At 48.0% G+C, this 22,561-nt stretch overlaps 2 protein-coding genes across 6 annotated transcripts in view; both read right to left on the reverse strand.

Annotated features, from left to right (window-relative positions):
- The window catches only part of LOC120950254 (segmentation protein cap'n'collar), a 45,513-nt gene extending 36,930 nt beyond the window's left edge, over nt 1-8,583 (reverse strand). The window contains exons 1-5 of one of the 4 annotated variants that reach the window (XM_049607209.1): nt 8,398-8,583; nt 8,167-8,341; nt 7,969-8,100; nt 719-913; nt 539-632 (exon numbers count right to left, since the gene is read on the reverse strand). In XM_049607209.1, coding sequence (XP_049463166.1) covers nt 539-632; nt 719-913; nt 7,969-8,085 — 406 coding nt within the window. In that variant the 5' untranslated portion in view covers nt 8,086-8,100; nt 8,167-8,341; nt 8,398-8,583. Of the gene's footprint in view, nt 1-538; nt 633-718; nt 914-1,022; nt 1,233-3,443; nt 6,102-7,968; nt 8,101-8,166; nt 8,342-8,397 lie in introns of those variants that run through there. The other 3 variants (XM_040368153.2, XM_040368151.2, XM_040368154.2) reach the window with 3 other exon arrangements.
- A 2,818-nt stretch (nt 8,584-11,401) lies between these two features.
- On the reverse strand, nt 11,402-21,564 carry LOC120950226 (aminopeptidase N). 2 transcript variants are annotated; one of them, XM_049605525.1, is made up of 11 exons: nt 19,853-21,564; nt 17,406-17,504; nt 17,290-17,328; nt 17,019-17,207; nt 16,834-16,916; nt 16,486-16,667; nt 16,221-16,401; nt 14,706-16,158; nt 13,705-13,847; nt 12,799-13,563; nt 11,402-12,733 (listed from the first exon to the last, which is right to left on the reverse strand). In XM_049605525.1, exons 1-11 carry the CDS (start codon nt 19,971-19,973, stop codon nt 12,587-12,589), a joined length of 3,402 nt encoding a protein of 1,133 aa, XP_049461482.1. In that variant the 5' UTR covers nt 19,974-21,564; the 3' UTR covers nt 11,402-12,586. The 2 variants fall into 2 exon arrangements, with proteins under 2 accessions (XP_049461482.1, XP_040224024.2); XM_040368090.2 differs by lacking the exon at nt 19,853-21,564 and adding an exon at nt 17,838-19,333.
- Between the last annotated feature and the right edge of the window lie 997 nt (nt 21,565-22,561).

The raw sequence follows: 22,561 nt of genomic DNA on the forward strand, positions 1-22,561 counted from the left end.
TTGGATATTAGTAGCAATAATGGCAGCTCAATACCGAAATTCCATCCAACGTGTGCTTAATGCTTTTCTAAGCACTGTACGCAAATAGGCCTACCATTGTACGTCATGTTTACCTGCCCTGTCTGGCCCGGCCATTATATCTATATCCACTACAGTGATGTTTGCTTGGGCTTGGGGGATGTGAGAAAGCTTCTAAATATTTAATACCGCCCGAATTCACAAAAAAAGCGTTGTTGATCCTTGGCCCGGCTATCGGCTTTGCGCCATTGTTTGTTGCAGGATAAATTTCACTGCCCCAGCGACAGCGAGAGCAAACATAAGCTCGTTCATTCTTTGACCCATACAAAGGACCGTTCATTCGCAGCCCGGCTGAAGGGTCAGCGCAATCGGCACAAACAGATTTGATATGATTATATCATTGAGTAAGCTTAATCAAAACGTTGGCGTGAGGAAACAAAACCAAATTTAACCTTTCGTTTTAATCAAAATCCCTACGCTTCTAATATACGCCCAACGCACGCCTTATCGCTTCACCTACCTGTTTCCGTATCGATTGTGTAGGACAGTCCTGCCCAAGGATCGACCAGACTGCTCTCGTCCGCTGCATTGGGGTTCTTTTCGTAGTCGGCATTCTACAAACCGGTCAAGAAGAAAACATCAAATCACTACATGTACGCATGTGCGCGTTCGATTATTAATCCCTAATCACCAGCATTACCTTATCATTTTTTATCTCCAGCAAAACCTTCAACTTTTCCAAATCGTCCTCGGTGTCGCACTTTATGCCGGTGGCAGATGCTGTGTCCGCTGACGTTGAGCTGGACCCTTCCGGTGCGTTGGAAAGGCCCGCATTCGCGAGCGTAAAGCCAAGATCGACATCCTGCTTCCAGAGCACTTCGATTAGATCCATTTCCTAAAACGACAAATGAAAGCAAAAACACCATCTTGTGATTATTTCGGCGCAAACATTCGAAAGCACTACTCGTTTCCGATGACTGCAACACTGCACGGTTGTAAATGACCTGTTTAATATGTTTCATTGTGTCACGTTCTTTCTTGGTTAACTTCCTCCGAGTGACTTAACACCAGATTGGTGAAATATTTTGCACTCCGACACTCCAAACCGAATGTATAATGAATAACCGACAAGCGCCTAACGTTCGCCAACGCGGACGAACATCCACAGCGCGTACGCACAGCTCGCAATGCGCTCTGTGTTTTAATTGAGCAGAGAGGGCAAACGTTTTTTCCCCCCGTGAACAATGCCTCCGAACGGTCAGTTTACCTTCATCTACCAAACTGTGCGCTGATAACGGCTTTATCGGACAGGGTAGGGGGAGAGGGAGGCAAGAGTGAGCAAAAAGCGCAAGATAACAGGCCAAATTTAGATAAAGCGCGCCTCGGTCGCGCACTTTCCGTACTCGTCCGCGACGTACGTACCAGGTGAATGTTTGTGTGAATTGAAACAATAAAATGACAAAATACAGCTAACACTACGGGGTTCCACCGGGAGACACTATCGGATTTCGTGGATTTTACGAGCAATCCAAATTTGGAATGTCTGTTACGAAAATGTTATCAACATACTCTTTCAATGTTCTACTTTTGGGTTATGCAGAATTAAAAACAATTCCACTAAAAGGAAACATACATGATTTTTGCAACACATCTTGCTAAAAAAAAAGAAAATATTACTTTTCTGCCAAGCATGCTGTCAATGAGCATATGTAGGAATTTTCATGCTTGAAGGCGAATGCTTGAAGGCAAACACAGTTAAATTCTAAGCATTAGCAGCCGATAAACTAAATAACGACAACGAAATTACTATAATTATCATGCGTTTTCCCTTTTGATCATGGTACGCACGCACACACACGCACAGTGTGTCGTTGCCTGTCGTATATAACGACTTATATACCTCGAAAACAGTCATCAATCATCCGTAAGCCCCTCCTGTGCGCTTTCTTAATACGGTTTGTAAATGGCTGTGTAAAAGGATCTTTCCTTTTGCCATCTCTTTCTTCGCTCTTTCTAACGCACAAAGCGGAGAGAAGCTTTTTGTATGCTTCTCTCGCGTCCAAAACATCATAAAAGCATCAGCATAATTCTTCAACAAGCAGAGACGATCAACGACTGAGCTGAGGAACAGCTTTTCAAACAACGCAGTGAAGCTTTTTAGTACACACTTTTTTTTAGCACAACGCAAATCCGTTCGCCGATAGATGGCAGCACGTGTGACGGTGCATCTTCAGTTTGGTCGCGGGACTTTTTTTTATCTCACCAACCCCTCGCTGATATCTGGAGGGAAAGTGTTAAGAGATTGCGTTGTTTGGTTTCGGGATTTTTTTTTCTATTTCTGTTTCTCTCACACAACTGACGTGTACGGTCGCATTCCTTGTCTCTTTGTGCGGCGTCGTGTCAAGGGCCGCGTATTGACGAATATTTCCACCAACATCTGGCGTATTTCGCGAATAAAATAGGCCACCGGAGTGCGTGTGTGTGTGTGAACGTTTCCTCCGTCCGTTTATCACAGCCGCGAGGGGGTTTTTGTACCTTTCGCTGCGCATTTTCGTCGCCCCCGCCGTATCTGCATCATTTTTAACAACCTCCCCCTTTGCTCCCCACCAACATGTTGCGCCTACATGTCCATACGAAAACAACGCGCACAGACAGACACACACACACACACATGTCCGTCGCCGGTCGAGCAGCGCAGTGCATCCGAAAGGCGTGCGTTACACACTCGGTGCAGTCACCTCTCCCCGATTCTTGGCTGTGTAAATACAGGTTTATATGCAGTTCTTTTCTTATTTTGTTCCTCCTCTTCTCTCGTCCCCCACGGTCGTTATTTTCGTATCCGCGCGAGGAGGTCGCGTTTTTGGTGTTTATTCGAATTATTCGAAACAAAGAAACCATTGGCCGCGATCTTCGGCGGGATGCTGCTACTGTTTGCAACAACAACAACAAAAAACCATCCCCACCGGCGGCCCGGTGAAAGAAAGAAAATGCCTTGAAATTGTTAATATACAGACACACCGGCGTGCTCTTTACAACGTCTGCCTGCCTCGTTCTCCCCAAAGCCCCCTCCCCCTCAGAAAGGTCAGCGAATCCTATTCGGCACACTGGGGGGAGGACCCGATCTTTGTCTGTTTTTTGCACATTTCCTTTGCATTCGGATGGGGGTTGAGGACGATACGTCGACCTCCGCGCGCCGTGTGTTCTCGCAGAATATAGGCCGCGTCATGTAATAATTTATACACACACCTACGCACACCCCCCTCTCTGTAACCCAGCCTTTGCGGAGGACTTGTGTCACTGGCCGTGGCGCATCGCGTCTTTCTTTGTGTTCCAAACATTCGAATGACGGCACCTCGCTTATTAACGGCCAGCGGGGATAAACACCCCCCTTCTGCTCTTCCCATTCTACCACCAACCGTTTTTACCTCCTGTGTAAGATCCTGAGCCGCAGCAGCAGCAGTAGAGGACTCCTGCACTGTCGTGACATTCGTTTCCACCGGCTCCGTTTTCACCGTCACCTCGGCGGTATCCAAATCGGTGCACACTAGATGCTTCTGCTGCGTGTTGATCTGCCGTTGAACCGCCTCCTTGCTGTCCCGCTCATCCTCCGAGTCCTCGTCGTCGTCGTCGTCTTCGTAGGCGCGCGTCTTGTTCGCTCGGACCGCTCCCGAGCCTTCCGTCGGAGTAGCACCGGTCGCCGAGCTGCTGGTCGTGGCCTGATCCTCCTGCTTCTCCTCCTCCCGCTTCACCTCGAACTTCTTGCTCGCCTCGTTCATCAGGGTCCGTGCCCTTGCGATGGTTCCCTCCAGGTCGGGCAGGCTGGCGGCACCGGCGTCAAACTTGACGGTGGGATGCTCCAGCAAGATCGTATCGTACTCGCTCAGGTCGGCCATGTTCTGCTCCAGCACCGAGGTCGTTTCCTCGAACAGGTCCGTGCTCAGGAAGATGTCCTCGGCGTCCACGTCCAGGTTCGTCAGCGCGTGCATGGTGGCGTTGTGGGCGGCTGGCAGTACCGTTCCCACGCCAACGCTGCTACCCCCACCGGAAGCAACCGCCGGCACTGGTGAAGGGGGCCGCTCCTCGGCCAGCGTGCCGGCCGACGCGCCGTCGTCGTTCGCATCCAGCACGTTCAGCAGGTACGTCTGCAGCCCGCGATGGTTCTGCTCGATGAACGGCCGCTCGAACCGGGACAGATCCTCGATGATCGGCGGCAGAAACTTACGGTTCACGTACGACTGGTTGGAGTAGTCCGGTCCGGCCGCGAGCAGCTCCAGCTGCCAGCCGCCGGCGTCGCCGACCCGCGCCAACCGGCCGCCCCATTGCAGGTCGAGGTAGTTCTCCGGATCGATGCGCAGCAGGCTGAGCGTGAGCACCAGCGTCAGCAGGTGCTCGGTGAAGAGCTTCTTGGTGGAGAGCATAATTGCCGGCCGTCAGCAATAATGTTGGTGGCGGTGGCGGTGGCAGTGGTGGTGGCGGTGATGCTGCTGGCAAGACGCGTCTTGCTACCACATACATCGAACACCGCACACAACGCACCGCACGTTACGACCGATCCTTGCGAAACGAGATGAAGGTCTGCGAGGCTGCTGCTGGGGGCTCCAGTGAGATGACGTATTTGCTTCCCCTACTTCTTCTTCTTCTTTTGCCCTTCGAGACAACTGTTAGCTTTTGCTTAATTTGTATGTCAACACGGCACACTTCACTGATGAAATCGCTTTCGCCACACCACGCACAGACACATTGACGCACACAAGGGGCGATATGCTTGCTACGCACCTGATGCACACACGCACACGGCAGATTGTTTTTCTTTCTTTCAAACCCTACTTTTTGTTACGCGTCGTCGTCAAGAGCCGCGCCGCAAGAGGTTCGTCGCTTTACATCAGCAAACGAACCGGTTAATGAATTCGCTCTTTACGGAGCCCACTTTTGTTCCGCGTACCGCTGTCGTGGTAGGCCACCGCGAGCCAGCCAGCCGGACACAACACAACCGTACCCTCTCGCACACTTCCCCACGGTGTACGTGTACGTGTACGTGTATAGTTTGCTGTGTGCTCTGGCTGTGTATGATTCACCACTACTTTGCACACAAGAAAAAAACAACAGTACCGCCGCACACTCGCAAACGCACAAGTTCGATCCGTCTTCACTGCCCCGCGCGCACACACACACACACACGCCGAGACGTTCGACTTCCCTTTATCAGCAAGTTTAATTATGCACCTTGCACCGATCGCTCACTTCCTAGCTGGCAGCAACCAGCAGCGCGACACTATTTACGCACGCAAAAACAGGCGGAATCCGAAATAAAATGACCGCACAAACACACACACACACACCGTGGGGTGTCTAGTCGGGCTCGCGGGCTGCCGAATTGCGTGTGCGTTATGTGGAGCGCACTAATCTGTCTTCTTCCGTCGAGTCGCCCCGCTTTAATGCGAGTATGATTTGCACAAACAGCGCAGCCCCACTCGCGAAGAAAGGAAAATACAGTACACAGTGAAACTTTTTCGCTGCACTCCCCAACACAACACAACTCACTCACACGCACGCACGCATACACACACACACATACGCGCTCTCGGTACAGCGGAACAAACGGAACCGCACGGAACGTTCGATCGCTCGCTGTGTGCCGTGGTGTTTGCGTGAGTAATTCAACCGCGACACCCGTGTACGTAACGTTGTGAAGCCGCGACCGACCGACGACACTTCTGTGGTGGGCCGCTGTAGGACCCTGCTCGGGGCAGAATGTTGTGTCCACCCGTGCTGACCAAAGCCGATCTTGGATGCCTTGGGGATACGGGGGGTTTTATTTGGAAACAAAGATTCAAAGCAAAAATACAGTCGCACAGCGCGACGGAGCGGTAGTCTGTGTCAGTCTGTCTGCTGCTGCCGCTACCATGGGCCGAAAACGGGTGAGGGGGAGCCGCGTTTGTGTGGTGAAATCGTAATTATCATACGACGAACCTATCATCTCGCACACAACTTTACGCCGCATACATCACAGCAGTACAGTCTGTTCGCAAGTTACGCGGTTCTCGACTTGCGCGGATTCGGATGTCAAATCAGTACAATTTGATTCAAGAATTGTCGAATGCAGTTTACATTTCATTTTTGCTAATAAATTTAATGCACTTACAAATGAAAAATATCTGAATATTCTGCACGAATCGTATTAAATCCGCGATTTCGACTTGCGCGGATTCCTCGGGAACGCACAAACCGCGTATCTCGGGAATAGACTGTACGCAATCGGGCCGCGCGTTTACCATCGCTCGTCCGGCACTGCGGTCGACGGCTCGGGGACCCGTGTGTCTGAGGAAGCATTTGTTTGCGCGTACAAACTGCGCTGCTAATACTGTTGTAAGGGATGGGCACGCAATATACGCAACTTTTATGAAACGGCAGAGGCCAAGGTGTGTTTATTAAGGAGGTGAATTATTAGCGCGTTTGCCGGGCGCCATCATTGAGTATTGTTATGTCAAATCGCATACAATTTTCTATACCCCCCTCCAGCCCTTCCTGATTTTAATACCGGAGCCCCCAGTATTGTTATGTCAAGTCGTGAAATGTCAATTTGCTCTGAAGCACTTCATCTCCTAATATCCATACACCTTGGGCAGAGGCATTGGCATAAACCGCAAACAAACAAAGTAGACGCGATTGTTCTAGAACGGGTGCTGTGTATTGCATCAGCTTTTGCGGTTTTTGGGCTGTGTGGCAACGGGTTGCACAAATATTGGCTGGAGCGTTTTTGAAAAAAGAATCGCTGACATGACAGTTGCTAACCGACAGTGGTCGTGGCAGCAATCATGTAGATTTGCTTATTATTTTCACTATTTGTGGTTTAGTAATGTTCAGAAAACTGCTCAGAATTAGTAGAAATTTGAAAACAATCATCTTAAATCGTTAACAGGCAAGAGCGAGCGTTTCAATCGGTAAACAAAACCGGTCATTTACTGTCAAACGTGACGTACCGGTAGCGGACGAAAGGCAACAGGTGATGCAAACGAGCACATTGAGACATTTTATTCTAGACTGCCGATTCCATGAAAACAAATTGCGTGCATTTCTGTGGAAGTTAGATGATGGTGCTGTGTAACTAATTTCCCGTCACTGTAACTTGTGCGCATTAGCAAAGCGATGGGAAAGCAGCATGAAAACGGGTTGAAGCCATTCGTGAGACGCTGGACAGAAAAACCAAAATTGCTGATGACACCCGAAAGCTATCCAAAACACCACAAAACTGTTTGTGTTCCGTATGGGAACATTGGATGTTGTGTTTTTGTGCGTCTGTTTATGCTTCCCTAACACATAATGGTACAATGCACAAGCCCAGAATTATTGGCAGCAGACGAACAGTTAGTCTTTTTTTTTTTGTGTCACCCTTTTTCCACCAAGTGTATGATGAGCGTGATGATCATCCACCGTGAACGATGAGATTGGTCGGTCTGCAGATCGTGAAGCCATTATCCCCCTCTTACCCAACATGCGTTCTTTTTCCTCGCTTCTTCGCATGTTTCAAGGGCGGGATTTGCTCCTAATCGAACCGACGAAAGCCCCCACAACCGGATGTTTGCGGTGTTACTGAGAACGATACATGTTTTTACCAACCAAATCACACCCTCCACTGATAACATGGACTCCACTCGTAACTCGATTATTAGTGTGAAGATGAGAAGGAGTTCAGATGAGAGAAATGAACATGATAGATTGATTAGAGTTTGCAATGTTAAATGTTGGTTTATTTACTTTTAATATCGTTTTGCGGTGGCACAGTACATGATGGCGATGCGGAAGTCGATGTATGGGGCTAAGAGCTAGAGCGGTGGTTTAGTATGTGTTTACATAATGATTTGCTACATGGAATCGGGATGGAATTAGCGATGGTGGTGTCGTTTCCCATCGCCAAGGGGAAAACGTTCGGTACGGCTAAGTAACATTTACCTGGTGGTGGTGGTGGGTGACCATGGGGGGTGATCGCCGGTGCTCGTACGCAATCGGCACGGCGGGGTCCTGCTCCGGTGCGAGCGAACGCATTCGCGGTAAATCAAAGTCGGCCATCGGAATCGAACGTTTCTAAAACAGTGCAACAAACAGAGCAAGTAAAAAACAAAACAAAACAAACGATTCAGAAACGCGCACAGTAAACGGGTAAACACATGATATTAGTCGAACATCCCGCCACTTGCGCCGATGCGCATTATCTCTCGGCGACACACCACTACCACCACACCCTTACGCAAGCGACACTGACGGACTGTCCAAACGAGCTGCTGCTAGCTTCAATTGATCAAGAAAACGGAACCTGTTGCGCTTGCTGCTAGAAAAAAAAGTATGATCACATCGCTGTTGCCCCAATTGCTCAATACTTACGAAGCTTTAGTGGTTGCGTTGGTGTGCGGCAAGCAAAACAATAGAACAACACAATGGCTAGAAGCGAAAATGCGGGCAAGGTGCAGGTTGCGGTCGGTTTTTCGGACACACGAGTAGGAAATTAATCATACTTTTCCGTACACAGTGGAACTTGCGATAACTGCGATGACGTTATACACGGCCTGTTAGAAACGTTAGACACAACAAACACCCGAAAGGCAAGGCGTGGGTTTTTGACGTTCGAAAATAGCTACATCTCACTCATTTTGTCTAGCCGTCCTTTACTCGCTCGTTTCGAGGGGAGGGAACGGTCAGAATCTCGCCGCATACGACTTTGCGTTTTTGTATGGGATTTTACGTTAACGACAGCACTTGCGAATCCGCTGCATACGGCGATGAGGCAAAATCAAAATTTGAAAATTAATGAGTAAGGACTAGTGATGTGCTGTAGGGAGCGCACCCACGACTCCGATCCGACTCCGACTATTGTTAGTCCGATTCCGACTCCGGCAAAATGGAACCACTAGATCCGCCCGGAGTCAGAGTCGCCCGGAATCGTCCGGAGTCGCCCGGAGTTCTTCGGAGTCGTCCAGAGTTGCTCGGAGTCGTCCGGAGTCGCCCGGAATCGTCGTCGTCTGGAATCACGCGAAGTCGTTTGGAGTCGTTGGGAGTCGGAGTCGTCCGGAGTCGGAGTCGTTCGGAGTCGTGTGGAGTCGTTCGGAGTCGTCCGGAGTCGTCTGGAGTCGGAGTCGTCCGGAGTTGGAGTCGTCCGGAGTCGTTCGGAGTAGTTCGGAAGCGGAGTTGGTAGGAGTCAACAGGATCCTTGTGGTTTAATGTACTTGTCATCAGACATTTCCTTTCGTTGTGTTTTTTGTCTTTCATTTTGCGCGTGCACTTCCTATACAAGCCGAACGACTCCGAGCGACGCCGGACGACTCCAACTCCGGGCGGCTCAGTGCGATTCCGGACGACTCCGGGCCATTTCGGACGATTCTGAACGACTCCGGATATTGCAGCGCGGACCTACCTTCCAGAGTCGATTTCGAATTTATCGGAGTCGGATCGGAGTTGACTCCGGATTTTTGCCAACTTTACCCATCACTAGTAAGGACCGTAGGAATGCTGCGCAACGCCGTTTAAAGAGGATTCACGCCTGCAGCACCGCAAAAATGTGACCAAGGATGTTACATCCGGCGCCATGAAACATGTTCATTTTTTTTTTACTTATTTGAGTTCCACGTCCACCTACGCTTGTTTTATATAGTTTCGTATCCATCAAACGGCAAGGCACGTAAATAGCCTCGTCAGAAAATTGCATGAAATAAATACATAAATAAAAGCTCGCGAAAAATAGAGTGAATTCATTTTTTTGTCATTTAATTTTGTCCACCAACTCAATCGCACACCAGTGCGAGCTTTTTGGCGGCCATCGGCCTCGAACCCTCAAAAACCCTCTCTCGAAATGTCAAAAACCGTCACAACTACTTACAAAAAGTATCGCCAGCGGGGGAAAATCGCACCGATTTGGAGCGTTGGCGAGCTCGCGAAAACCGGCTTTTTGTCATGAACATGGTGCTTTGGGGCGCCGCGGACAATTTGAACATTGAAGGGCGTCCGGACAAGGGTCCAACGGTGTAAACAAACATGTACCTTTTTTTGTTAGTTTCACAATATTAGGAGCATTCTAACAAATCTGGCTGGAGCCGTAGAAAAGGTAATTATATCATGACTATTTAACCCAGCTTTTCTACTGTTTTTTCTGTTATTTAAGGGTCACTTTCATTAGTATTGTTTTCACAGAGGGACACTTTCATAAACATATCCATTTCGTCGAATTCTTATGGATAGTATTTTTGGATCTTAGTTGTTTCCGACATGTTATGACAAAATGTTGAGAGTGGGTTAGCCTTGCAACGTACAATACGATTGCTCCTACCGTTATGTTTCGACCTATCCAACCAACGCGATTGATCTGATTATTTCGACATTCCGATCTTTCTGACCATTCCTATGCTTTCCTTATGATCGTTCTGATCGTTCCGGTCAACATAATCTTTCAATTCAATTTCGATAATTCCAATCTTTCCGATCTTTCAAATCGTTCCAAACATTGCGAACTTTTCTGAACATTCCGACCGTTACGACTGTTCCAACCGGACTTCCATTACATTTTTTCGGATCGCTCCAACCGAGCCTCCCATCTTTAACATGTTGCACCTCAATCCCCTTGATTGTGCGCCTCACGAGTATGAACATGTCCTCAATGCCGTTGCCCCTGAGGCAGTTCTGACGAAATAGCCTTATGCAATACTGATAAAACTGTCTAAGTCAAGATTGAAAGGAAGATGTTCAGAAGAATGCGTGGAAGAATTTTTAAAACAATTTTATATCCCTTATAAAACCTTATCATAGGACACGTGGAACAGTGCGCTTTTAGAGTGGACGAATTAGAGATTATCTCAAACCATTAAAACACAACCATGCTTGAGAGGAACTCCAGTGGCGTTACTTAAACCCGAGCTCCATGGCCAATATACCCCATTCCATGCGACAATTGATATGTTGTCTGAACATCTAAGTCTCATGACCCAAGGACTTCAAGGACTCTTCTCGCACAATAGAAACGGCACAAAGTTTATAGCCTCCTAGATTTGAAGTCTATTTTATATGATGTCTCATATGCGGATTCGTACATGAGCACATATATAAGATGTAGGACTCCTTAGTTCTGGGTGTCCAAACGTGCTCCAAAGTCCGTTCAGGATGTAGAACTCCGTAATTCCGGAAGGCCGAAAGTGCTCCAACAGCCAAAGTTAAAGACATAAGGTACACATAAAGGTAGAAGAGTCGTGATAGGCTCAAAATGAGCTGACAGGATCCCGGCGACGTACTCTCCATTAAGAACTTAAAATTATAGATGTGTTGATGATATGGAAGTCCCATGTAAGCTTTCAACGTTTTGTATTCTGTCATCATTGCACAAAATCAAACAACACAAGTCTAGTAATGTTCACACCATTTAATTACGTTGTGTATCCATGGTATGCATGTTTCGTGTGTTTGCCTGTTCCAGTTTTGGTTCTGACTTGCAAAGGAAATTACACATTTCAGTGAGAAGAGAGATTAGAAAGAGATAGAAAGATGAGAGATGCACTAAATCAATACTGAACACTGATTATTCATATATTCAACATAAATCACTGCTGCTGCTGCTGCTGTTTGCAAAACGGGTGACATTCAGGCGTGACATATACACACACACTGAACACCAAACATAGGATTGTTGATATAAGGATCGTTTTAACTAGTAGCCGTACCCGCGCGCTTTCCCGTCGACTCCTTTTTGGGGTAACTTTGTCCCGATCGCGCACTATCGGCGGTAAGATCAGCACGTGGACTAGAGGGGCGTGCGTACGGTCTACTACCTAGCATGCGGGATGCACATACATACACACCGAGCGGGCGTATTTAGCACCAAACAGCCTAATATATATATATAGCTAAACGCACAAAAAACCATCACACCTCCGCCCCAAATGGGAGGGTGGCGTCTATCTGCTGCCACTTTGTGCATTCTTCCCATCACTATCGTTCTGCGGGGCCTTTATATGCATGATTTCCATTCTGGTTCGTCTATTCGGTTTGGTTTGGTTGCTTTCGCTATGGTTTTTTTCCTTGTTCATTTTCTTCTCTTCTTAAGTTACTGGCGAGATATACGATATAAATTGTCGATCACACAAACTATTCTTTGCATTCTTTGGTAACTTATATGTTTGTAGAATATATATATTTACACCTATATACCTAAAACGTAGACAGTGGAAGATTGAAGAACACTTCGCCTCCAGCAGGCGCCGTCCTCTTGGTATCTATAAAAGGAGTCTTGAGATTGTACTACGATAAATGCATTCTTGCCGCCCTTTTTGCTTGTCCTAGAAATTGTCCTTCGTTTTCACTATCTTTGTTACCGCATGTTTTTTTTTGTGTGTGGTTTGCTACATCTCTCCTCCTGCGGGGTTCCACCCATTTCTACGCATCTTGAAAGTCAGGCATTACAAAAAAACCGAACTCAGTTTTAAAAATAGAAGAAGAAGAAAGGAAACGGAACAGTTGCGCATTGATGAGAATTGTTGGATTGTTGTAAGATGAACAAAGTCTACGTCCGCTTCACTATTGCTTGGCGCTTTAATCAAAAGTGATATTTGCTCTCGATCCAGCTGTATATGGATGCTTGCGATCGGCTCACCCACTCGACGTTCGCGGCCACCGTGCTGAGCGTCATGTTAAGCAGCTTTAGGCCAGGTCCGTCCCCGAACCGTTCCACCAGTGATTTTAGCTGCGGAATGGAAATGGGCGTTGAATGAGAATGTGACTTATACATGCGCCACGCGGCGTACATACCTCATCGTAGTCGAACTTGGTCGAACCGTACTGCGTGATGGCGGAGATGACGCGCGCAAACTGAACCGTACCACGGCCCAGCTTGGACTGGAAATCGATCCACTTGGCCTGCAGAAACCGGCACGCCATTGCACCACCGGTGGGTGTACCGGCAATTGCTTCCAGCACCTGCACGATCTCAAACACGGGCAGCGTGATGACGTGCGACAGCAGCCGGTTCTGCAGCCAGGCGTCCTTCGTCACGCCAAGCGCTCGCAGCAGCTCCATGCGCTCCTCGAGCACGGAGCTCTTCTCGCGCCGCACGGTCATGTAGCGGTCCCAGCAGAACTGCCAGTACTGGAACTCGCCGGACAGGACCGAACCGATGTAGGCGACGGAGCGCAGGTTCGGTGGTATCGGTATCGAATGGGTGGTAAAGTTGGTCACCAGGCCCTTGGCAAACTTGATCGTTTCCGACTCCTCCCACAGTGCCGCACTAAGCATTAGGACGGGACGCAGCAGCTTCGTTTCATCCTCGCCGGTATCATCCCAGCCCAGCACCTGTATCGATTTGGCCAGATTTTGACGCACGTATTCGGCCAGCACCAGGTAGCACTCGGAGTACTTCAGGATCTTGCGCCACTTTTCGAGATGGCTCGTGCCGAGCACGATCGGGCCCCATTCCTTTTCCTTCGGGAAGTACGATATGAGTTCCATTGCCGCGTGGCACGGTATGAGATTAGCGTGGCAGAGGGTAAATATATCCGAAACGAGTCCAACACGATCCTGCAAAAGGTGAGGGGTGGAAGAACACGAATACTTGTTACTATCAGAGGTACCACTATCTTATTTCTAAAGTTCTGAATGTGCCGAATGTCGACTCGTTCCAAGTTGGTATTCTGATAAAAAAGGGCAACGTTTTCTTACCTGCGTGCTAAATACAGCATTGTTGATTTGCATCTGCTCTACAAGTTTGGCCCAGTTTGCTTCATCGTATAGAACACGATAGTATCCTGTTTGACCGTGATTGAGTTTGATCCATTGTGCGGTGTGGTTTAATGTGATTATCACTAGAGGTTAGAATGAGCGACAGAGAGAGAGAGTGAGAAAGAGAGAGGAGATAGTGAACATTGAGAGCTATTATTAGCGTGATTGAACGTGGTACTACTGAAATTTGATTGATTGACAATGGGAAATGGCACTAATTGGAATTACAATCAGCCGGATGTTCCCGTTATCAATTCATAGACACAGAGTTACAGCTCAAAGATTAATCAAAACTGATTTTCTCTTTTATAGGCAACATAAATTGTCTTTGTGAAATGTGTACGACTAACACTTTGTCGAAAATTAAATTTGGCATCGTTTTTAATTAATTTGTGATTCTCATAACAAAAAGCGCCTGAGCAACGACTTTACAGGGAAGATGAAGAGAAACCCCAAGAATAGTTTATAAGGTTCATGATTTTGGAGCGGTGGACATTCGATGAAAAGAGACTTGGATAAGATTTAAGTCGTTATCATTATAAGATTGTTCAAAAGCATCTATTGAGGTCGGTTATACCTGAGCACCACCTAATTACCCAGAAAAAGCGTTTGATGAGTAACACAAGTAAGAACATGGGTAACACAAACTACATCCTCCACTGCTTAGTTAACAGCTACTAGCCTAGGACAAACAGCCCATTTAGAAGCCTACAAAAGAACATAAAAGGCACACGAACGTAATCGATACCCATCCGGACTGTAATTATTCAGGGCGAGATACATATTTAGTTCCCAAAAATTTTCGAGCAATTACCTGTAAACAATTAGAGACTTATTGGATATACATTGCAATTCTAAGTTTCAACAATTATTTTCAAATATTCAGCATATTATGACCTTTGTCACAAGAGCATAAGATAATTATTAAATGCCCAACATACCTTCGCTCGAGTTCAGCCAGATGATTAAACTCTGCTGCTCCTTGTGCTCAGCCTCGGCCGCAGTTTCGTTCGTATTGAGCACATCCGTGATGTAGTGTATCGGAAAGACCCATCTGGAGCCTGCCTCGCCGGACCCACTCTTGCCCGTCGCATCCACTGGGGCCGGCGTGGTGGTGGTGCTTCTGCCCTGCTCCCCTTCCCGCTCGATCTCCTCCATCGGCTCGTCGTAGATTGCCAGGTACTCGGCCGGCCGGAATCCCGTCTGTCTCACGGTGAGACTGGTCCCGTTCATCGTTACATTTAGCAGCGGAAAGGCGGCCGTGTTGGTCCACTGGTTCATCATCTCCCTCACGTACTTGCTGTTGTTCACCTGCTTCGCGCAGATCGCCCACAGGTCGCTCGGTTCGGCCGTCTGGAACTGGTACGTTTTCAAGAACTTGCCCAAGCACTGCCGAAAGTTGCGCTCCCCGATGGCGGACTGTAGCATCGAAAGCAGTGCGGCCGATTTGTCCACGTAAAACGGATCATTATCGCCGGAATCGCTCGCCCCGGCACTGATGCTTTCCCAGCCCTGCAGCGCATCGATGTCGAGCGCTTTGGTTAGCGTATCGATCAGGAACAGTTCCTTCATGGGCCAGAGCGGCTGAATGGTGGCGAGCAGGAAGCGGCTCAAATAGCGTATAAGACCCTCCCAGAGCCATTTGTGCTTCCAGGCTTTCGGGGAGATGAGCCCACCGAAGTACTGCTTGACGATGCCTTCGGAAATTTTCACCACCGACATGTGATACTCCTTGGACGAGATGGCCGTCGGTTCGTTCAGGAAGGAGGTACGGCACACGATGATGCCGAGCGAGCTGGACAAATCGTCCAGCAGCGAGGGAAGTGCTACAAAGTCCAGCTTCGACAGAGGGTAAGCCACCGACAGCCACTGTTGAAGGTACTCCAAAATATCTCGAGAGGTGTGCAGAATGAAAGTGCCCTTTGCGATGTGTGTTTCTGGTGCGTAGAAGGAATAGGCCGGCGCCGTTCGTATCAACGCCGTGTCACCGTTCCACAGTGCATCGTGCTCTGGCAGGACGGTGCCGTTCGATTTCGCGACTGCGGGTCCAGATTCGGCCGCACTGATCGTCACATCGTTTTCGATCTGGGTAGGTTCTTTCGTCGGCGCGGTGTTGGTGAGCTTGAACAGATTCTTCGACAGCAGAACGGCGGTCAGATTGCGGAATGGTTTTTTCTCCGTCTTGGTAACCTTCGAAGGGGTGCTTTTTCCATTTCCCGCTCCAGCAGTGCTGGGTGGGACTTTTCCCGCCCCTGCCGCAGACGCACCGTTGCCGCTTGCGTTGACCTTTTGATACTTCGCCGATGGTTCCAGCAGTTCTCGCCTAAAGTCACTGATGACCCACGAAACTGAATCGGGCGGTAGGGGTGGCGTTTCAGCAAAGTCATCTCGCAGCTGTAAATAGTGGTGCGGCAGTTAAGGAACGGTTCAAAGAGCTCTAAAAACGATTCACTTACCAATCCAGTGCCCATGTAAAAACCAACATCGTCCGTGTCTTGCACGATGGAGTTCGACAGCCCGATGTGGAACCGATCGCGGAAGAGTGATATCTTAAACGCCGCTCGCAGGTGTGGCTCATCGAAGCAAGGGAACGCTTTCCTGGTGCTACCCGGCTTCAGCACCGTAGCGGCCAATGTCCTGGGAAAAGCAAAAGAAAACGACAAAACATTACTCGCATGATGATCAAACTGTTCCGCCAATGGGCAAGAAACTAAAGCCTACTTCTTCATGTCGAAATCGCCCTCAAATTGGTCGAGTATCATTTTCGAGTGCCACCGTATGCTAAGCGTGTAGTTGGCCTTTTTCCGCAGCTTTTCGCGCGTCTCAATGTACAGCTGCTGGCGTGGCGTGTACTCGAGCATGCGGAGAATTTTCAACGCAAATCCTTTCGGTCCAACCAGCGCCTGGAGGGAGTAGAAGGGAGGAAAAAAGGGTTCTTTAAACTCAAATAATTCACACACAGCTCGATGTATTTTGTATGACCCTTCACCGGGAAAGGGTCACCGATTTTACAATCGCGCAAAATGTCATTCAATATTCACACACAGACACACACACACACGCGCGTACCTTCTCGGTAATGTTGAGATCCTGGGCGTGCAGCACCACAAAGTTCGTCTCCTTTTCCACGTACAGCTCTATCGACACCTGACCTGGAGGTGTTAAATTATGGAGAGAAAAATATTAAATGTGTCCATGTCTAAATCGGGAACAGGTTTACGCAAAATTGGGTTGGTTCGGGCCAAATCGGTTACCTTTTACGTCGAGCGTCGTAAGGTTGGGATGTATGGTGAGAATGTACCGGTTCGGTTTGACATTGTTCGGTAAGGTGGGCAGCAGCCACGGGAACGGCTGCCCGTTGGTGGCGATCGGCTGGAACGGTTCCGAGCTGTTGTATCCGTCGGGGACGTACCCGGGTGGTATCTTTCCAGCACACGGACAAACTAGTTGAATAGATAAAGTGGTGGAAAATAAAGATATTATTAGGGTATTGCTATGCTTTCGATTGTGATTAATGTGACCTACCTGTCTGTGGACCCGCGTATGCTATCACTAGAGCCGTTGCTGCAGTGTCATAACAAGAATATGTGATATGAGTTATCTGAATATAAAAAAAACACAAACATAGTTGTTAAAATTACCTAGCAATGTTCCGAGGACAATTGCCGTCACAAACAGTGCTCGTTTCTGTGAACATACGGCAACTCCATCGCGAACCGGTCGCGAGGAGCTATCGCCACCTATAAGAAAAATACAGAAATGTATAAAACATTATCTAGTTATCTTATAAATGCTTAAAATATGTAAATTAAACCAATGGAACATAAAACAATATGGGTGAAACAAGTAAAGCAATGAAATATGATACATAAACATAGAAGAAGTTGATGAAATTTACAAACAAATAACAAAACAAGACAGTAAAAGCAGATCAGCAAAAAAGACAAATAAATGTATAAAAAAGAAGAAGAAAACGCTTCCAGATATACAATATTTTCTATTTGTCGCCGTATGACCCTCTCTTTCTCTCCCCTTCTCTTTCACTCTCTCTCTCTCTCTCTCTCTCTGTGTACCTGTAAGGAATGCGTCGTCGTCAGAGTCTGGCTCCGTCATGCCGATGCGTTCTCTGCGCCACGGTTTGTTGTTCGGGCCACCACTGCCAACGACCGATACTTTGACGGGGCCGCCCTTCCTTTGCTCACCAGCCAACACGGCGGCCTCGTCGATGGTGGCGGGTCGCGGACGGGGCGCGGCAGTGGCGGCGTTGGCGGGGGCGTTGGTGGGGTGGTGGTGGTGGTGAGGAGGGTTTAAAATTAAAACAAAGCTACCCCTCAGGGTGGCGCTGGGCTGGGGACGCTGGGGTTACAGGGTTGGCGGGCGCGCGTGCGGGACGCGAACGAAACGTTATCACCAGCGGCAGTTAGGCGTGCAGCAGTTGGACAGCCATTTGCAGCACATTTGCTTGCGACGAGTGTGTGTGTGTGTGTGTATGTGTATATGTCTTAAATCAAAGCAACCACTGGCGTTGGATGGGGCACGGGACACGGGTTTGCGGGTGGACTACCACTGCAACACACAGCTTCAAATTACTTTTCCACGAAAGCACAACAACAACAGCAGCACCAGCAATTCCAAAACAACGATGAAAAAGCAGATCCTGCTTGCGTTACAAAGTGTGACAGCCGCCGTCTAGCGCGAGCCAAGCACGAGGGGACGCGTGCAGCGCAACTGTAATGGCGCGTGCGGTGGCGGCAGTGTTTTCGCCTCTAGCCTGCTTAGATGATGGACAACTGCCCTGCTTACGCTTGCAAGGTGCACCCCCGTGGCAGTTGTTTTTTTTTCAGCACAAACACAGCACCGTCAAGTGCATGCAAGATCGTGTGCGGCGGCAACACGCGGAGCGACAGGGAAGGAAATGGCGTGCAGCTAGGAAATTGCCTTTTTCCGCTGATTTGTTGCGAGAGTGTGTGTGTGCGGAGTTTTTATATTACGAAATGTTACAACCAGCACGGATGCACCGTAGCAATATCATCCGGCAAAAGTCTTATCGGTGGTCGGCCATTGCAGTTGTTCGTGAGTGAAGGGGAGGTTCAGTTCACACGCGCGTCCCAACGAGCAAGGTGAAAGACGGACTGTTCTGCTTCCTTTCTCTTTGCTACAGCAAACGGCAATTTCTCACAGCGCTGGACACGGACTTGGGGACAATGCTTTGCTCGAGGCACCCAGAAATGCACGACAGTAGGACAGCACTGCTTTTACCCACTGCTTTAGCACACAATTCACAACGCGGTTTCTCGGGACACAGACGGACTCGCACACGCCAAGGGCCAGTATAAATAAGAAGGACGGAAGTGTGGTACTGGAGTGAACGCGCTTTTCGTTGCTTGTGCAGAGGACACACGGTGCTCGCGCTGCGCTCCTTGCTGTGATATGGGAATCTGTCAATATTTTTTTCACCTTTTTCTCACATCTACAACATCCACTGGACATGCGCACGAGGCGACGGGAACGGCACGGGACCGCCGTCCGGTGACAATGGTGTAAAGGGTCGGGGTCGGGGTGGGGGATTGCTTGTCCCTCTAGTCCCTAAGTAAATCTTTCCACACGCACACACACACACACACACGCACACACCGCTAGGCAAACTCTCTCGCGAACACGAGAGGGTGAGAGTGTTTTGTGTGTGTAGTTGTAATGGCTATCTGTGTGTATGTGTGTGTGTTATAGACAGCAAAGGACAACGTGCCGATGTGTCGGTGTGTTGGTGAAGACAGCGACGCGATATGCGTTCTATCACGGATCACACAGCCAACTTTGATACTTGAGGCGAGGGGCCAAGAAGGGGGGAGCGGGGGCTAGAGAAGTGATAGCAAAATAGCAACACAAGAAACTAATGAGGAAATGGCACCGATTCTATGCTGCCACCCGGAAGTGCGATAAATATGAAGGCACCCAGGGCACTTGGAACTAATTTGCCAGCGCCAATGGCGATGGCGCATGGAGGTAAAGGATAATTAAAGTCACAAAAAAATAATAAAACTAGCTAACAAAGGGAAACAGAATGTATTACTGAAAAAAGGATGCTTACCGAACTTATTGATGCCATTGCGCTTCTTGCTGTCCGTCTCGGACAGCTTGTCCATACCGCCGAGCGGTTCCAGCTCGACGCTTTCGGCCATCGCCACCTTGTAGTCATTTCTGCGCTTCATTGTGTAGCTTCCCGGCTTGTTGTGCGGCTTGTTGCTCTGATTGGCCGAAGCTCTGGCTAGACCCTGTTCAAACCTGCGGTTCGTCGCCTGCGTTCGTCCCGCTCGCGATGATATGTTATGGTTCCGGGGAACGCCGCGGAATGTGTTTGGAACGCCAAATCAAACCAATACCACACCAGCGGTATTCGAGCTCCGGTACCGGAAAGAACGGAACAGGACAGCTAGAGAGACACAGCCGCTCTACCACCACGCAAATAATAGAATTCACGACGGCTGACGGCGACGACCACGATGCTAATGTGTGTGCGCGGCTCCAAATGGCTCCACCGTTGGGACACCCTCCACTTGTTGATAAACACACGACGGCGACGGTTTGTGATGGGGATGTGTTTTGGAATCATAAAACTACTCCGGTCTCTGTTTGTGTGTGTTTGCTTCACTGTATCACCCCTTTTTAGCACCAAAACTTGCACCTCCTGATATATATATATATATCTATTCCGACCGCTTCTTAAACACTATATTGCCTACTGATATGCATTTGACGGGGTTTTGTTCTCGGAAGCAAAATATCTACTGTGTGACGCTTCCGAGGGGGATGTGTTTGCTTGTTGGTCTAAATTCGGTAATATAGATGTATAATACTGAAGGGACAGCACAGCAGGTAGAGGGACGTCGCAACCTCCTCCTCCGTAAGTAAAGTTGTAAAATGGGAATATCCTTCACCCTTCGCGGTAAAACACGCTCAAAACAGCCAAAAGTTGAGTATTAGATATGGTAAGCAGTAAAAAGTACTGTGGTTGTATAGAAGTATAGTGAGGATTCCTTTGTATGTGTGTGAGTGTGTTGTTGTTTGTTATTCCGTTTTCCTTCCGCTGCTATGTGTTCCTTCAACGTGCTGACTGCTGCGAATGAAGCGACCGAACGAATGAGTTCACCACACTTTCCTCTCGAGCCACTGCTGGAAGATGCTGGCGATGATAGCGGCGTTTGGATGTGTGCGCGTTGTGCTTGAGGGAAAAGCAGGCCCTCGCCGATGGCACCACCATGCTCTCGGCCCTTTCCTCGGGGCTTCGCTTCGAACTCGGGCTAACACAATACACACGCACACATGCACATGCACTACACTTTCGAGACGCGCTTTCGAAACTTCACCTTTTGCTTTTCCGCTTTTCAAACAAACTGCACTTTCACTTCATCTGTAAAATTGGTCCAAAATCGGTTGGCCTGCTGTGTGATGTTGTGTCCGGGCCAGGCCAGCTAGCCGACTGTCCGCGTATCGCTCTTTTATTTTTTTCTCTGGTGCGCCCTGGTAGCGTGTATACACGAGTCTCAGCACGGCACGGCACACTAGGCCGCCGCGCGCGCTGTACGAACGGCGTTTGCTGGTGGCTGGTGTGTGTTGCGTTTAGCAGAGCTTCGCGGCGAGCACTGACTAACGGAGCGTCGGCTGGACGGTGGAACCTTCTCCGCTCCTCCTGCTTGCCATTCCGGTTCCGGGGCCTGGTGTATTGATTTATCAATAAAATGCGAAAGCAGCGCGCGTGCCGCCTGAAGGACGAAGCGTGCACTGGAATTGGCAAAATGTGGCGTCCCGCCATGCGCACGCGCCCATCATTTGTTGAGCTACGGAAGGGGAAGGGAAGGGTGCGGTAAGGGCGAAGGGATTGGAAAGATTCGTTCAGGGTTGCTTCCGAGTTTGGCCAATGAGTTTTTGGTGGTGCTGATTTTTTTTTGTATGTAAAAATCAGATTTACCTTCAAATTCGCGTCCTTGAAGGTGTTTTTGAATCGAAAGCGCGATTCGATGGAGGCGCCTAGTAGGTTTCCACCTTAAGGACAAAAATATTTAAATAAAAGTTTTTTGTTGCGGAATTTTAATGTTATGCTCCATTATTAATTCTTATTGGTCACTTTAGCCGTTTCATTAGAAAAAAAAATAGTGAATAAATTTTATTCCAATTTAGAGATAACATAAATATCGATAAAATAGTAATCGAGTGGAAGTGAACGTGAATCGAATGTTTAACTTTTCTTTATATTATTTATATTATAATATTTTGTATCCGATGTATTGTTAATCAAGATAATGTATTTTGCATTTTTTGTATATAAACACTTTATCAAATAGAAAAATGCATTGTTTTTAATATTTCATTCGCTCTACTAACATTTCCACCGCATTATAATAGAATAGTGAATACTTCATTTTTCCCTATTTTAACTGAATCGTAAAACTAATACAATGCAAAATGTAAAATGCTAAAAATAGTTGCAGAATAGAATATACATTTCTCAGGGTAATTAATGCTCTTTATTTAGATATGTTATTCTACATTCCTCTAACGATGAGCAAATAGAAAAAAATAAATTTTCTGGTATAATTTCAACATTATTTTACACATTCTAAAGAATGTGATTATAAGAAATTTGATCAAAAGTTCAAAGATATAATATAACTATTTATAAATAAAATACCATAAACTGATTGCAATAAAACATAAAATGCAACGCAAAGAACAGCTTTACCTTCTTCTACTAACTGATTATTTTGTGGAAACTGTACAATCAAACACTGTGCCATAAACG

Source organism: Anopheles coluzzii, chromosome 2 (assembly GCF_943734685.1).
Source record: "Anopheles coluzzii chromosome 2, AcolN3, whole genome shotgun sequence".
Lineage (NCBI taxonomy): Eukaryota > Metazoa > Arthropoda > Insecta > Diptera > Culicidae > Anopheles > Anopheles coluzzii.

Excerpts from the sequence above, each read along its gene's own strand:
- LOC120950226 (XM_049605525.1), bottom strand. The coding sequence starts at position 19,973 with ATGAAGCGCAGAAATGACTACAAGGTGGCGATGGCCGAAAGCGTCGAG. Across the intron at positions 17,329-17,405 it reads TGTCCTCGGAACATTGCTAG|CAACGGCTCTAGTGATAGCA; the intron begins GTAATTTTAACA and ends ATGACACTGCAG. Across the intron at positions 12,734-12,798 it reads CCAAGTTCGACTACGATGAG|CTAAAATCACTGGTGGAACG; the intron begins GTATGTACGCCG and ends TCCATTCCGCAG.